Source organism: Heloderma suspectum, chromosome 2 (genome assembly GCF_057233095.1).
Source record: "Heloderma suspectum isolate Gila_16-S chromosome 2, 16-S_ref, whole genome shotgun sequence".
Lineage (NCBI taxonomy): Eukaryota > Metazoa > Chordata > Lepidosauria > Squamata > Helodermatidae > Heloderma > Heloderma suspectum.
Window position 1 is genome coordinate 112,356,353 of NC_139459.1, and position 14,460 is coordinate 112,370,812.

General features: G+C 42.9%; 1 protein-coding gene across 10 annotated transcripts in view; it reads left to right on the forward strand.

The window, feature by feature from the left end:
• CCDC171 (coiled-coil domain containing 171) overlaps nucleotides 1-9,113 on the forward strand; it is a 247,239-nt gene extending 238,126 nt beyond the window's left edge. For all 10 annotated transcript variants that reach the window (XM_084834548.1, XM_084834547.1, XM_084834545.1 and 7 more), the window contains one exon: nucleotides 6,867-9,113. In XM_084834548.1, the coding sequence (XP_084690674.1) occupies nucleotides 6,867-7,085 (219 nt within the window). In that variant the 3' untranslated portion in view covers nucleotides 7,086-9,113. The remainder of the gene's footprint in view (nucleotides 1-6,866) is intronic.
• Nucleotides 9,114-14,460: the final 5,347 nt, after the last annotated feature.

A 14,460-nucleotide genomic window follows, 5' to 3' on the forward strand; every position in this document is an offset into this window, starting at 1 on the left:
GAATGCAACTATTCAGAAGTAAATGAGTTGTAAATTGCAGTTTGGGTCTGTGATCCTTACAAGTGACACAGTGCTTCCTTTTTCCCTCTGAAGAGGGTGGGGGGAGCGTAGCACTTCTTCTCTTCTCCCCTCTCTCAGCAACAGTTTTTCAGTAGATACCTATGGCATAGGTGACTTCAGTCTTCAAAAAACCCACATCAACATGCCCTTGTCCAGAGGAGGCAATAGTTTGGAGGCAAGATATTCTGACTGGGCAAGTCAGAGTCAATGGTGTTGATGATAACTTGGCTTAAAGCCCCTTTTTTCTCAAGACCATCATAGAGCCAGAGTCTTTTTAGGATCTCCATATTTTGGAAAAACTCCAAGCATGTATGTTAAATATTTAAACAAGACATCCGTTTTTAGTATCTTGACTTGTGCAGTCTTCAGTTCGATACTTCATCTGTGTCACACTGCTACAGGTGTATAATCTGCCTTTTTATAGTTTTCATAATGTATGGATCTATATGCTTCCATACATAGCATACTGTGCTTCCGTAGGGTATGAAGTGACATGCACGTGTCTGGAGAAGCCTAATAAAAATGGGGAATGGCCTAGATCATGAAGGAAGAGAGAGAAAAGAAAAGAAAATCTCAGTAGTGTTCTCAAGTTAAAACAGGTGTTTGAATAACCAAATTTCAAATCTTTTCCTGGTGCCCTTAAAAGATTTATAGTCCATTTACTTTCTTTGATACGCCCTTTTAGGAATATTCACCATTTTTACTTAAAATACTACCTCTTGTTTGAAGGAGTATGTAATAGAGTTAATCATCTAAATGTCTAATGATTTTTCTACGGTAAGAATGCTGAATCATAAAGACACTTTAATTGCACCTAGCCCTTTTCCCTCTCTGTCATAAAATGTTACTGTTGGAAATAATGACTTTGATTCTCTCTTCTTCATTTTTGGCCTCCATTTCTCTTGCTAATGCAGTTTATCTTCAGCAAAGATTTTTAATCTGTATATTTTTAACCAGATTCTCCTGATGATCAAATTTGGACTTTCTGCTCTAAAAAAGAAGAAAAAGAAGCTTCCTTAAAAATAAAATCCACCTTAGAGTAATGCACCTTTGCCAGATCCCAGGTTTTGGTGCCCAGTTTAGGAAATAGGATGACTAAATCATAGTCACACAACTTCTGAGCCAACTGGCAAGAAGGAAGGTAGTTAAGCATCTCGCTGTGCGTGAGCAGTTAGAGGGCAGGCAGGCACTGTGCACCTTGACCACCTATTATGAAGCTTTTTGCTGCAATGTCAAGTGAAAGCAAGTTAATTGGGTGAAGCTGTAGAGCATGTTAGGGGCATGGTAAAGGGATGCTGTCTGACAGCTGAATGTCAGCAAAAGCTACTCAAGTGTGGCTGAGAGACAGAGACCTGTCACAAAGTTCACGTGGGCTGCAGCACAGTTAGGGAGCTGAAATGTGGTTCGGTCTCACTTTCTCCCTCATTGCATTCAAGCACCTTAAGATTTCACACTGTATGTGTCAACCCTTGTTCTCTAAGCTGTTTTCTCCTAACCCTTCTGAATTCAAATGATTGGACAAAAAGATGCTAATGTTTGGCAAAGTGAATGTAAATATAGTCTTTCTCCCTCTCTCCCCTCCTCCTTCTGCCAGAGCACAGATCTGCATCAGGCTGCAAGACTCTGACAAAAATTAGACTACTGGAAGCAGTAAAGGGGTTCCAAGTCTGGCAATTAAAATATTGACTAATCAGTGCTTTTTGTCTGTGTAGGGAAGCTTTTCGTGGACAGGCCATTCAAGAAGTGAGCCTATTGCAGAGGTTGTATAAACATGTCATTTCTGGTCATGCAACCTTCTTTTAATTTCCTTTTAATTGACCACCCCTCCCTCCAGCAATGGAAGTGAAGATAGCAATTGGAAAAATAGCTACCTGTAAAACTAAATAATGGAAACCTGTGGGAAAGAACACACATTAGAAGGAGGTTTGCTTGCGTTTAGGGCCAGCTTTAGTTAGATTGAAACTGGGCACTGGAGTACCAGAAACAGAATACTTAACTCAAATAGAAAATGTAAAAGGGAAAGAGGAAAACGACATCATCAGTCTTTTCTGCTTAATGTTTTTAATTCTTAACTTATTTATTATAGAATTTATAAACTGTTCCACATCGAGAGATATCAGAGTAGTGCACAACAAATTAAAATACAAAATAAATTACAATAACAGCAGCAACATCAATAAAACAGTGGCTGGAATTTAGTTATTAGTCAGGAGATGCTTGCCTGAAAAGAAAAGTGTTCAGGAAATGCCAAAAGCAAAGTAACATAGGTGCATATCTGCTCTCATTTGGAAGGGAATTCCATAGGGTGGAAGCTGCCACACTAAAGGCCCTGCTCCTGGTGGTTTACAAGTGGATCTCTGACCCATATTGGACCACCAGAAGTGCCTCTTCAAAAGACCTCAGTGAATGTTTAGAGTTGTATTTGTTGTGTTGAACACAAGTGGAGTATTACTCTGTGAAAGTATTTTCATAGAGTAAGCCAGTGTGGTGTAGTGGTTAAAGTGTTGGACAGGAACTTGGGAAACCCAGGTTCTAGACCCCATTCAACCATAAAGCTGACTGGTTGACTTTCAGTTTAACCTACCTCAAAGGATTATTGTGAGGGTAAAATGGAGAGGAGGAGGATCATGGAGAAAAGGAGGCATATAAATGTATGCCGCCTTGGACTCCTTGGAGAAAAGGAGGCATATAAATGTAACATACAAATAAATAATAAAGTAGCACATGCTTGAGATGCTTGACAGTGGAGGCTTAATCATCATCATCATGGTGATCACTCGTGACCGAGTAAGGTTGTCTTCCAGGGGTAGAGTCTTAGCAGTGGGTCTGTAGGTGGCTGTGAAGGCCAATTCTGGATCCACACAGCCTCCCACAGTGAGGACGTAGGTTTCCAGGTGGAAGGCGGTCACGGTGAGGATTTGCTTGAGGCTTAATAATAGTAACATGTTGCATAACCATCAGGGAATGTTCAAGAGTGTATGGACATAGCCCAACAAGAGAGTTCCTTGGGACTCTGTCTCTGCTTATTTCACACACTGGGGGTTCACTGATTTCCACCTGAGTTAAGAGCCTGACAAGCACCTTTACTGTTCTTGATTGCAGTATATATGTCCCTAAACCAGAGAACATCTCCCAGACCTACCTGGCCACCTGTCAAGATGGATGCAAGGAAGAGGAAAGGTGGAGGAAGGTCTTGGGGGTGTTGATTACCCACAGGATAGTTGTGCCAGGTGAGAGACCCAGCGTGATGTAGTGGTGAGAGTGTTGGACTGGGAGCCAGGAGATCTGGGTTCTAGTCCCCACTCGGCTATGGAAGCTAATTGGGTGACTTTAGGCCAGTAACAGACTCTCAGCCCAACCTACCTCATAGGGTTGTTGTGAGGATAAAATGGAGAGGAGGAGGATAATGTAAGCTGCCTTGGATTCCTTGCAAGAGGAAAAAAGGTGGGATATAAGTGCAATTAAATAAGTTAAGTAAATAAATAAATAAATAGGTGCTGAATCATAAAAGCCTGGGTATGGTTGGTGTGTATGTACGAGTACATGTGGAATTCAGCCACAGTAGCCAGATTCCCCCAGCCTCACAGAATAAATTACATTAAACTGAGTTGAATGGTTCTTGTGGGATTTGGAAGATTTTATTTCTGGAAATATACTTCATTCAAGAATTTGTAGAAATCCAGTCAAAACATATTCTTTACAAAAATATGAAATTGCATCTCTCTCTCTCATGTCCTATTCAGGTGTTCTGTATCCGAAAACACTAAATGTGTGAGGAGGGGGAGCATGCTAGCCCCCCCCACCTTTCATCACCCTCTACTCATGGAGGGCAACTTTGTGAAGAGGAGAACCTTCTTTATCTGTAGAGGCTCTCCATGCAATTGGGAACGTTGATTTTCCAGCATTCTCAGTTCCACAGACACAGGAGGCCTCTTGACAAAGTCACCCTCCACAAGTAAAGGGTGGCGAAGGAGGCGGGTGGGGCTAGCACGCTCAAGTGTCCTCAAGTGGAGCCCAAATAGCATTTTAATAAGTCTAGCTGAACCATCCGGACACCAGTTCCCTTCATCTATCCTGCCTTCCTGCTGTCATCCTGCTGCATGGTGATAGCCTTTGGGAAGACTTCCAAGTCCCAAGAGTCACTGCTCAGCTGGTCCTAATGCGTTCCACAGTTTGTCAGGACAATAGAGAGGCAGGGGAAAGAAGGAAGGGAAGAAATCCTACTCCCTGCTGCCACCACCCTCACATGCAGCTAAGTAAAGGGAAAAGTGGGGAGGGTGCTTTGGGAAACCTTTCCCCAGCCCAGATAGTGATCCAAGGCAGAGAAGAATGTGGGACCTTGTGGGAGCTAAAAGTTCACCTCTCCTTTCAGGTAGTCTCTTAAGAAACTTCGAGATTCCTTTGGGCGAGCATCCCTAGGTGTTTAGATGCCACACGACTGCTGTTTTTGCTGCAACAGATTGACCAGGCCACCCCACTGGAAACAGTTTATCGCTAAATACCATTGTCTCAGCCCAAGGCTCTTGTTTCGAACAAATAAGCACTTTTGAAAATAATCACCCAAATACATTTACAGTTTAGATTATTGTTGGTGTTACTGCACAGCCAGTTTAAGTGTACCAGTTCTGCAATCTGCCAAATAGGGGGTGGAGAGCAATGGTACTGAGGAAATAATCTGTTGCTCCCAGACACATATTTACAGTCAAAAGCCATATTAGTTTGAGTTATTCTAAATTAAGCTACAGTTTCAGGGATTCCCTTCCCCCATTTGCTTTAAATACATAAAGCAGATTAGGATCAAAATAGTTCAGGTTATTAGCAAAGAAAGCTTTTCCAGCATCGGTCAAGGCTACTGTAGCAATCTGATTTCCATTCCATTTGTTGGATGTTATTCTACCCTAGCTTCCTATGAGGTGCAGCTTGGGCCTGAGAACTGAAACAGACCTGACCCCCCCTCCCATCACCTCCGCCAAACACTGAAGCCTTTTCCTGTAACAGTCTATTGACTAGCTGCCAATCATTAAGTTTCATACTTTTTTGTGCAACTCTCCAAGGAAACCTGATTTTTTTTCACTCCCTTGCTTGGGTTTTTGAGGTTGTTTTCTTTTTTTCCCCTTTTTTTTAGGAATGGCTGGATTTTGAGAAAAATAAAGTATGAACAATGTAAATGTCTTTTAACCAGAATGATAAACATGTTAATTTGAATTGGAGGAAAATGTTGCTAATATAGAAAACAAGCTGTCCTTTATACAAAAGTGTTTTATTCACTACATTTATTTAGACAGCATGTTTCTTTTTGAGATAACAATTTATCCTTGTTTTTGTAGCAGAGTTTAAAATATAGCACACATTTTCACATAGGATCATATTTCTCTGTCTAGGCAAGCTAGGAAAATCCTGATTTGCATTGTTTCTGTGAGATCATATGAAAATATTCTGATAATTAAAACTTTCCAATTAAAATAATATAAGTGCAAAACTGCGAATACTTGAAATCAGTGTGGTTATTAATGAATGCAACATAATTTTGTTATTATCCAGGCTGCAATACCTAGGATATAGTGAGACTAAAATCCAGTAGCGGTGAAGATTACAAGTTTATGGTCTACTGTTAACTCATCTTCACAATCCAAACCCTTTGTAGAATTGAAAGAATGACTACTTTTTAAATAACTCTTTGGAGTAAGCACTTGAACTTACTACCATATTGGTGGTTCTTAAAGGTCCATCTTTTCAGCCAGCTACAAGATAGCTTTGTGTTGTATCAAGAAATCAAAGCGCCAACATCAAAGAAAATTGCTGAACTAGGTGTTAGATGCAGCCATTGATTTTTTTCTTCTTCTCCCCTGTAGTAGTAATGGGAATGGGGGCGGGGGGTGGGGGACATTAAAAAAACCCTGAAACATACAGTAGCAGCATTCCAAGTACTCCCTTATAGTATCTTTTACTCTTTTACTGAACCTACACTTAAAGTTCATCAAATGCACATTTTGACACTAGTGGTTAAAGCAGCACATATGTCTGTAGTGAATCGCATTTTACATGAAATTGTTTTTGATAGCTTTGGTGATGGTGGTGGGGTGTATGTATGTATTCATGTGTGAATACGCATTTTAAAGCTACAGAGCCTAACTATGCATTGTTCAGGCAGCCTTAATACCTGATTTGGAATTTTTGGCTGGGTTTCTAGGTATTGCTAAACAGGGATTATTTTTTCCAAATAATGTCTTTTAAATAGTGTGCATACGCCTTTATTTCTACACTGCTCTGTCCTGCTCAGGTGAAAGGTAGTTACTGATCGCCTTTAAGATCTTCCATATAGAGAATGAGACAAACAATTTGAAACTGGGAAACATCTAAAGGTCAGGGATTAACACAAATATAGTGTTAAGCTTTTTTGTGTGAAAACAGCATATGCTTTGCAATACTATTTCTAGGATTTACTTTAAAAAATGAGAAATCATGTGTTTAGATTTTTTAGGTGATTGGGCGCCTCTCTATAAGAAGCTGTTGCCACTGTGTTCAAGGGTGAAAATAGGAATAGCAATCAAAGTATATTCTTGGAAGTATCATAAGGCAAAAAACAACAACTGTATTTTTAGAAGTTGTTACTGGGTGCAATCCATAGATAATCTTAAATCCTGTTTAAATTAATGTGGCTTAAACTTTAACTGCACTGAGGTGTAGTCTATTGCTGTAGTCTTAAGCATATTAGACATTATTTCTGCTGGGGGGGGTTAATTAATTGACCCATGGTTAATGTGTGTGTGTGTTTTATTTTTTCCTTTTTCTTATTTTTCCTTCAGGAGTCACAAAACACTTCAAGCATCCCTCCAGCTTCAAGATCATTACCTGAGCTAGACCAGAGTTGCATCCCAAATTTTTTGCCGCTGAAGGCTGAGTCAGATTATGATGCTTCTTTCTCCTTCATACACAATAGACCTCATTCTCAAGCTTCTTCATCCTATTCCTCGACCCTAAATATCACAGCCACCACTAAACGAGCGATGCAAGATAGGCGTTAAGATTAGCTATTTTTGTATGTGTTTTTTTAAAAAAACTAATTAAAATCCTATTTTATTAGGATGTTTTTATCCTTTGAATTGCAGTTCAGTCTCTATGCATTTCTGTGGTATTAATTTTGCATTATTCACTACGGGGATGTGGGGGTGGGGGTGGAAGGGGGCCTGTTCATATATGCCTGCACTTCACACTCCCAGCATAGTGAAACAGTCAATTTTTTAAAAAAGTTTTTATTTATCATGGTAGCTCATTTTTATGTAGTATATTTTTAAATGTTAAAGAATGACACATTTTGGGTAATTTTCCTCAGACTTAAAAAAAAAATCAATAAGCCATTTTAGTCTCTATCTATCAAAGTTGTTTCATACTTGTCTATTTTAAAACAGGGCTGCAATACTTTAATAGGATTGAGAGAGCTATTTGAAATGTATGCCAATGATTCCTGTCATTTCATGGCAGCCCTGCCATGGTTCACTGAGCCCCCTCTTCTCTCTTGTCAGCTCAACTGAAGACAAGCATTTAGTTGCAAACTTTAAGCAGGTTGTGCAAAACAGAAATGATGTGACTGCTTCTCCTCCTGCACAATAATGTCACTCCTGGTCAATGTGAGAAGGTCAGGTTGCTCCTTGTAAAGCTACATGATACCACTTGCCCATTTGAACAAGTTAAGTTAAGTATGGAATCCGGTCCCTGCAGGCATTGCAAACTCATCCTTTTATCAAATCTGTGTTTGATAAGGAAGTAGAAACAATTGTGGAGGGAGGGTTTTTTGATTATATGTTTATGTACTTTTATAAGGGCAGTTCCCAAACCAGTGTTGCAGGTAATAAATTTAGTTTGAGTTGCAAGGCTTTAAAGTAATGGCTGATCTGACCTTCAAAATAGGCTCCTTTTTGTTGTTGTTGTTGTTGGTAGGACCCAAGAGTGACGCCCATCTTTGATGCTGACAGAATTTAAAGCAAGGCCATTGCCCTGCATTTTCTGCCTTGTAGCACACAAAAGTAAAATTGTATGTCAGGCCGAGATGTCGGGGAGCTGACAAGATGCCCCAGTGACATTTCAGCTGGAAAGAGCAAGTGTCTTGCAACCAAGTGGTCAAATATCAAATAATAGGTCAAGCAGGAAGGAGCTGAGTTCTAACCACAAAGAGGTTTCTGGTAACTTACTTGACAAGCTTTTGGGCGCTTTGTGGCTTGACAAAATGATGTTCTGTTGGGTATCGCTAGACAGACTGTTCTTTATCGCCTTCAGAAGATCAGACATTGACACTGATTAAACTCTTTAACCCTTAAAGGTTAAATCCTGGCTGTATGCGTCATTGTGAGTAAAGAACAAAAGAAAATTTGTAATATATACCATTTGTTATGGTATTAATCACCCCAACTCCCCAGCGCCATTAACATTTGATGTGTGATGTAGTTTTTGACAGGGATATTGAATGCAAAATCTATATGTTAGATTGCTTCTCATTATGGATCAGGGATACATTAGAAAAATAACGTTGTGCTTTATGGAATTTGTAATTTCTCATGCTTTGATAAGAGCAGTGTTTGATTCCTAGGGTCCTGACTACCAACATTTTTCTTTGTTCTTTTGCCCTAGATGATAAATTTGCATATGCAATACACCTACCACTATAAGTAAAATCATGCAAATTTCCAAGAAATGTACTCCAAAACCACTCTGTAGAACTTCAAAAAATTTCAAGTACTTTTTATTCCTGGTTTACAAAAGTGGTTGCACGTATGCAATTGCAACTGTGTTCATTTTCAAATGAACAAGTAGGGGTTTTTTAACCTCTCTTTTCATGGTGTGTTTTCTCTAGATTATTTAGGGCAAGGTTTTTTGTAAAAGATTTTTGTTTCTGTTTCTCCTGAAACTGACAGTTGCTACCAAAAAAAGGGCAGAAAACAATTGTACATTAATTTCAAACACGGGTCAGCTGTCGTAGCCACATGTATGGATCTTGCTTCGTTTTGTGCTGTACTTCTTAAAAATAAACAAGTGAGCTTCGGTAAGATTCTAATACCATATGAACCCGTATTTTGCTATTTAAAGAGCACGTGCTTCACAATACCCAAAACATCCCCATTCCCCACATTGGAGATGGAGGTCAGTTTTAAGGCTTGTTTGTCACCACTGCATGTGATTAGAAAACCTGATGCAAAATGAATGTGGAAACTCACACTAAGACTTGATGGACCTACAAATATGCATTTGAGATAGACTGGCTACCCTGACATGACTGTAGCATTGCAGATAGATGCTTAAGCACAGATGTTTAGCGTTAGGGCATGACATTTTGTTTCTGAAAAAAGAAATCTGGCTTACCGCATATTCAAGTCATCAGCAATGAGAGTTCAGAACACCCAAAAGATTGCTTTATCTTCTCAACAACATTGAGCAAACTCAACAACTTTAGATGTCAGTCCTTGGAAATGAGCATTATTATTTCTGTGTTGGTTTGTTTATGTATTCATTTATATAATGTTTATCCCACATCTGCAACATAAAAAGTATAGATTCCAAAGATGGCTAATAAAGTAGTAAGAAACAGTACAAGTACAAATAAAATAGAGAGTATTTGACCAAGTAAAACATACAAACTAACAGAACAAACTAAAACACCAGCAGTCCATTCAAATAAGCAATAAAATCAAAACTACTCTAAGTTAAAACACTAACATTAGAAGTACTTAAAACGCTGGGAAAAGAGAAATGTTTTAGCCTGGTGCCTAAATGATAGTAATGGTGATGCTAGGCAGGCATCTCTGGGGAGGGCATTCCAGAAGGCAAGAAGCCATCATAGAAAACATGCTCTTTCTGATTGCTGCCCACAAAAGTTCAGACAGTGAGGGCACTTTGAGAAAAGCCTGTCTCATCGGAGCAGGGGATTGATGGTGGTGCTACAGTGCTTGGCTCTTAAAGCATGTGAGTTCAGCTTGGAAACTTACCGGGAGCCAGTGGAGTTCTTTCAGTACAGGCAAAATACAGTCTCTTTGCATGGTCTCTGTTAGCTGCAGTGTTCTGGATTAGCTACAGTTTCTGAACTGTGTTCAGTGACAGCTCCACATAAAGCTCATTGCAGTAATCCAGCCTAGAAGTTACCAGGGTATGGATAACTGTAGCCATACGATCTCTGTCCAGGAGGGGTTGCAGTTGGCCTACTTTAAACTTTTAGTTTTAGAAATGTATCTAGGCTACAGATGAATGCCTTACACAACTAAGTAAAGGAAGACTACCAAAGGACAGCAAAAACACACACATTGTGAGGACACAGATGTATCAGAATGACAGTGAATTAAAAAGTCACCTATGTCTCTTCAGTAAATTAGCAATATTTGGTATTTGTCAGGTGGGGCTTGAATCTGAGACAAGTAGTCCACATATTCCTGAAAGGCCAAACAGCATGAAATATTTTAGCCTGCCCCTTTGCTGCTTTCAACTGGTATTTGTTTGTTTATTTATTTGATTTGTTCCCCCCACCCCCTTTCTACCAAAAAATGGCACTCAAGGCAACTTAGAAAAAAAAAAAAGGTAAAGGTGTCCCCAACCAGTCATGTCCGACTCTAGGGTGCGGTGCTCATCCCCGTTTCTAAGCCGAAGAGCCAGCGCTGTCCAAAGACGCTTCCGTGGTCATGTGGCCGGCATGACTGAACACCGAGGTGCACGGAACGCTGTTACCTTTCCCGCCGAGGCGGTACCTATTTATCTACTTGCAATTTCTTGCTTTTGAACTGCTAGGTTGGCAGAAGCTGGAACTGAAGACGGGAGCTCACTCTGTCACGCAGCACTCGGGTCTCGAACTGCTGACCTGCCGACCTTCCAGTCTGCAGTTCAGCGTCTTAACCACTAAGCCACTATTGCTCTGTGCTTTGGCAGCTATGCTGTGGGGTTCCACAAGGCTCCATTCTATCCCCCATGCTGTTTAACATCTACATGAAACTGCTGGGGGAGCTTATCTGGAGGTGAAGGCTGAGGTGTCATCAATATGTGGATGATACCCAGCTTTATCTCTTCTTTTCGTCAAACCCAGGTGAGGCAGTGGCCATTATGAATCTGCCTGGGCACGGTAATGGATTGGATGAGGGCCAATAAACTGAGACTCAATTCAGACAAGACGGAGGTACTGTTAGTGGGTGGTTCATCTGTCTGGCTAGGTGATGTTCAACCTGTTCTGGAGGGGGCTGCACTCCCCCTAAAGGATCAAGTCTGTAGTTTGGGGTTGCTCTTTGATCCAGAACTATCACTCAAAGCACAGTTGGACTTGGTGACACAGAGCACCTTTTATCAACAAGTACGTTGGCCAGTCCCTGTTAATGATTGTTAACAGGGACTGGCCAGCATAATCATATTATGCCAGTACTTTCCCATCTGCACTGGCTGCCAGTCCATGTCCAGGCCCGATTCAAAGTGCTGGTATTAACATTTAAAGCCCTAAACAGCTTGGGGCCAAGTTACCTGAAGGATCGTCTCCTCCTATATACACCTGTCCAGACCCTCAGATCAGCTCAAGGGGTGCTTCTTTGGGAGCCCCTGCCAAAGGAAGTGAGGTGGATGGCTACAAAGAAGAGGGCCTTTTCTGTTGTGGCACCCTGGTTGTGGAAGGAGCTTCCCAGAGAGGCTTGCCTGGCGCCTACGTTGTACTCTTTTCAGCGCCAGGTGAAGACCTGCTTATTTTCCGAGGCATTTTAGTCTGTCAGTTTTTGTTCTAAATCTGTTACTGTATTTTAAATCTGTGTATTGCTGCTAGATTTTATTTTGGCTTTTACTTCTATTTATTTATTTATTAAATTTATTAATCGCCCATCTGACTGGTCACCCAGCCACTCTGGGCGATGTACAACCCACCATAAAACAATTTAAAACAATAAAATTTTACCATAATTTTTTTTTTTAAATACCCTAACCCACCCCAAATGCCTGCCTGAACAACCACATTTTTAATGCACGACGGAAGCTCATTAAAGAGGGGGCATGACGGAGTTCCCTAGGGAGGGAGTTCCACAGAGTGGGGGCCACCACAGAGAAGGCCCTCTCCCTCGTCCCCACCAGTCTAGCTGTCCTGGCTGATGGGACAGAGAGAAGGCCATCCGAGGCTGATCTTGTTAAGCGGCCTGTCTGGTGTTGCTGGAGGCGCTCCTTAAGATAGGCTGGGCCGGAACCATATAGGGTTTTAAAGGTCAAAACCAACACCTTGAATTTGGCCCGGAAAACAACTGGTAACCAGTGCAACTCCTTCAGCACTGGAGTGAAGTGATCTCGCCGGCGGCTGCCTTTAATCAGGTGAGCCGCCGCGTTCTGTACCAGCTGCAGCTTCCGAACCTTCTTCAAGGGTAACCCCACGTAGAGCGCATTACAGTAGTCTAAACAAGAGGAGACCAGGGCATGTACTACCGATGGGAGCAGATGGTCGGGAAGGAAGGGGCGCAGCCGCCGTATCAGATGGAGTTGATACAGCGCTGTCCGGCTCACAGCTGACACCTGAGCCTCCATGGACAGCTGGGAGTCCAAAATGACCCCCAGGCTGCGGACCTGGTCTTTCAAGGGTAGCCGTACCCTATTCAACACCAGGTCAACATCCCCCAGCCTCCTCTTGTCTCCCACCAAAAGTACCTCGGTCTTGTCAGGGTTGAGCTTCAGCTTATTCCTCCCCATCCAGCCACTCACCGTCTCCAGACATTTGGACAGGGATTCTACGGCCAACCTTGGTGAAGATTTGAATGAGAGGTAGAGCTGCGTGTCATCCGCATATTGATGACACTGCACCCCAAACCTCCTGATGATAGCCCCCAGTGGCTTCACATAGATGTTAAATAGCATCAGGGAGAGGATGGAACCCTGTGGCACCCCACAAGTAAGTGGCCACGGGTCCGAAACCTCCTCTCCCAGTGCTACCCTCTGGTACCTGCCGGAGAGAAAGGACCGGAACCACCGCAATACGGTGTCCCCAATGCCCAACCCCTCCAGGCGGTCCAGGAGGATACCGTGGTCAACGGTATCAAAAGCCGCTGAGAGGTCGAGGAGAACAAGGAAGGAGCATTCACCCCTATCCAGAGCCCTCCTCATATCATCCACCAAGGCGACCAAGGCCGTTTCTGTCCCATGCCCAGGCCTGAAGCCCGACTGAAATGGGTCTAGATAATGAGTTTCTTCCAAGTGTGCCTTCAACTGCACCGCCACCACCCGCTCAATCACCTTGCCCAAAAATGGCAGATTTGAGACTGGGCGAAAGTTGTTCAGAACTTGAGGATCCAAGGAGGGCTTCTTTAAGAGCGGTCTTATCACTGCCTCCTTGAGGGCTGATGGCATCACTCCCTCCTCAAGGGAGGCATTCACCACCGCCTTGATCCCCTCACCCAGTCTCTCTCTGCAGCTCATAATGAGCCAAGATGGGCAAGAATCAAGTAAGCAGGTGGTCGGCCTTACAGATAAAAGCACCTTGTCCACTTCATCAGGAGGAAGAAGCTGGAACCGATCCCACAAAACCGGTTTGCCACAGGCCGCCTCTTGCTCACTAACTGTATCCACAGTGTGCAGAGTAACACACCTAATCTGATCAATTTTATCTGCAAAGTGCCTTGCCAAAGCCTCACAGGAGGCCTTAGAATGCTCCAGTGGTTCTGGAGCCACAGGACCGACCAGGCTCTGGACCACTTGGAACAGCCTCCTGGGGCAGCACTCTGCAGATGCGATGGAGGCAGCATAATATTCCTTTTTTGATGCCTTCACCGCCACATGATAGGCTGAAGATATAGCTCTAGCCCGTGTCTGATCGTCTTTGGAGCGAGACTTCCGCCACCGGCGCTCTAGCCGTCTCACCTCCTGTTTCAGAGCTCGTAACCGCGGATTGAACCATGGTGCAGTCCGAGCCCTGTTCAGGGGGAGAAGGCGTTTCGGAGCCACCCGATCTAATGCCCCAGTAATTGCGGCATTCCAGCCACCCACCAGGGTCTCGACCGAGTGGCCGTTGGCATGCCCCAGAGAATCCCCAAGTGCGTTCAGGAATCCATTTGGATCCATAAGACGCCTGGGGCGGACCATTTTAATGGGTCCTCCACCCCTGCGGAGGGGTTGTGGAACCGAGAAGTCCAACATCACCAGATAGTGATCTGACCATGACAAGGGGGTGGTGGATATACCCCCGACTTCCAGATCACTCCCCGCTTCTCCAAAAACAAACACAAGGTCTAGTGCATGACCGGCTACATGGGTGGGCCCAGTTAGAATATGGTGCAGCTCCCAGGAGGCCATGGTCTCCATGAAGTCCCGAGGTGCTCCTGTGAGGATGGCCTCCGAATGTACGTTGAAGTCCCCCAACACCAATAAGTTAGGGGACTGTACACGCACATCAGAGACCACCTCAAGCACCTCGGC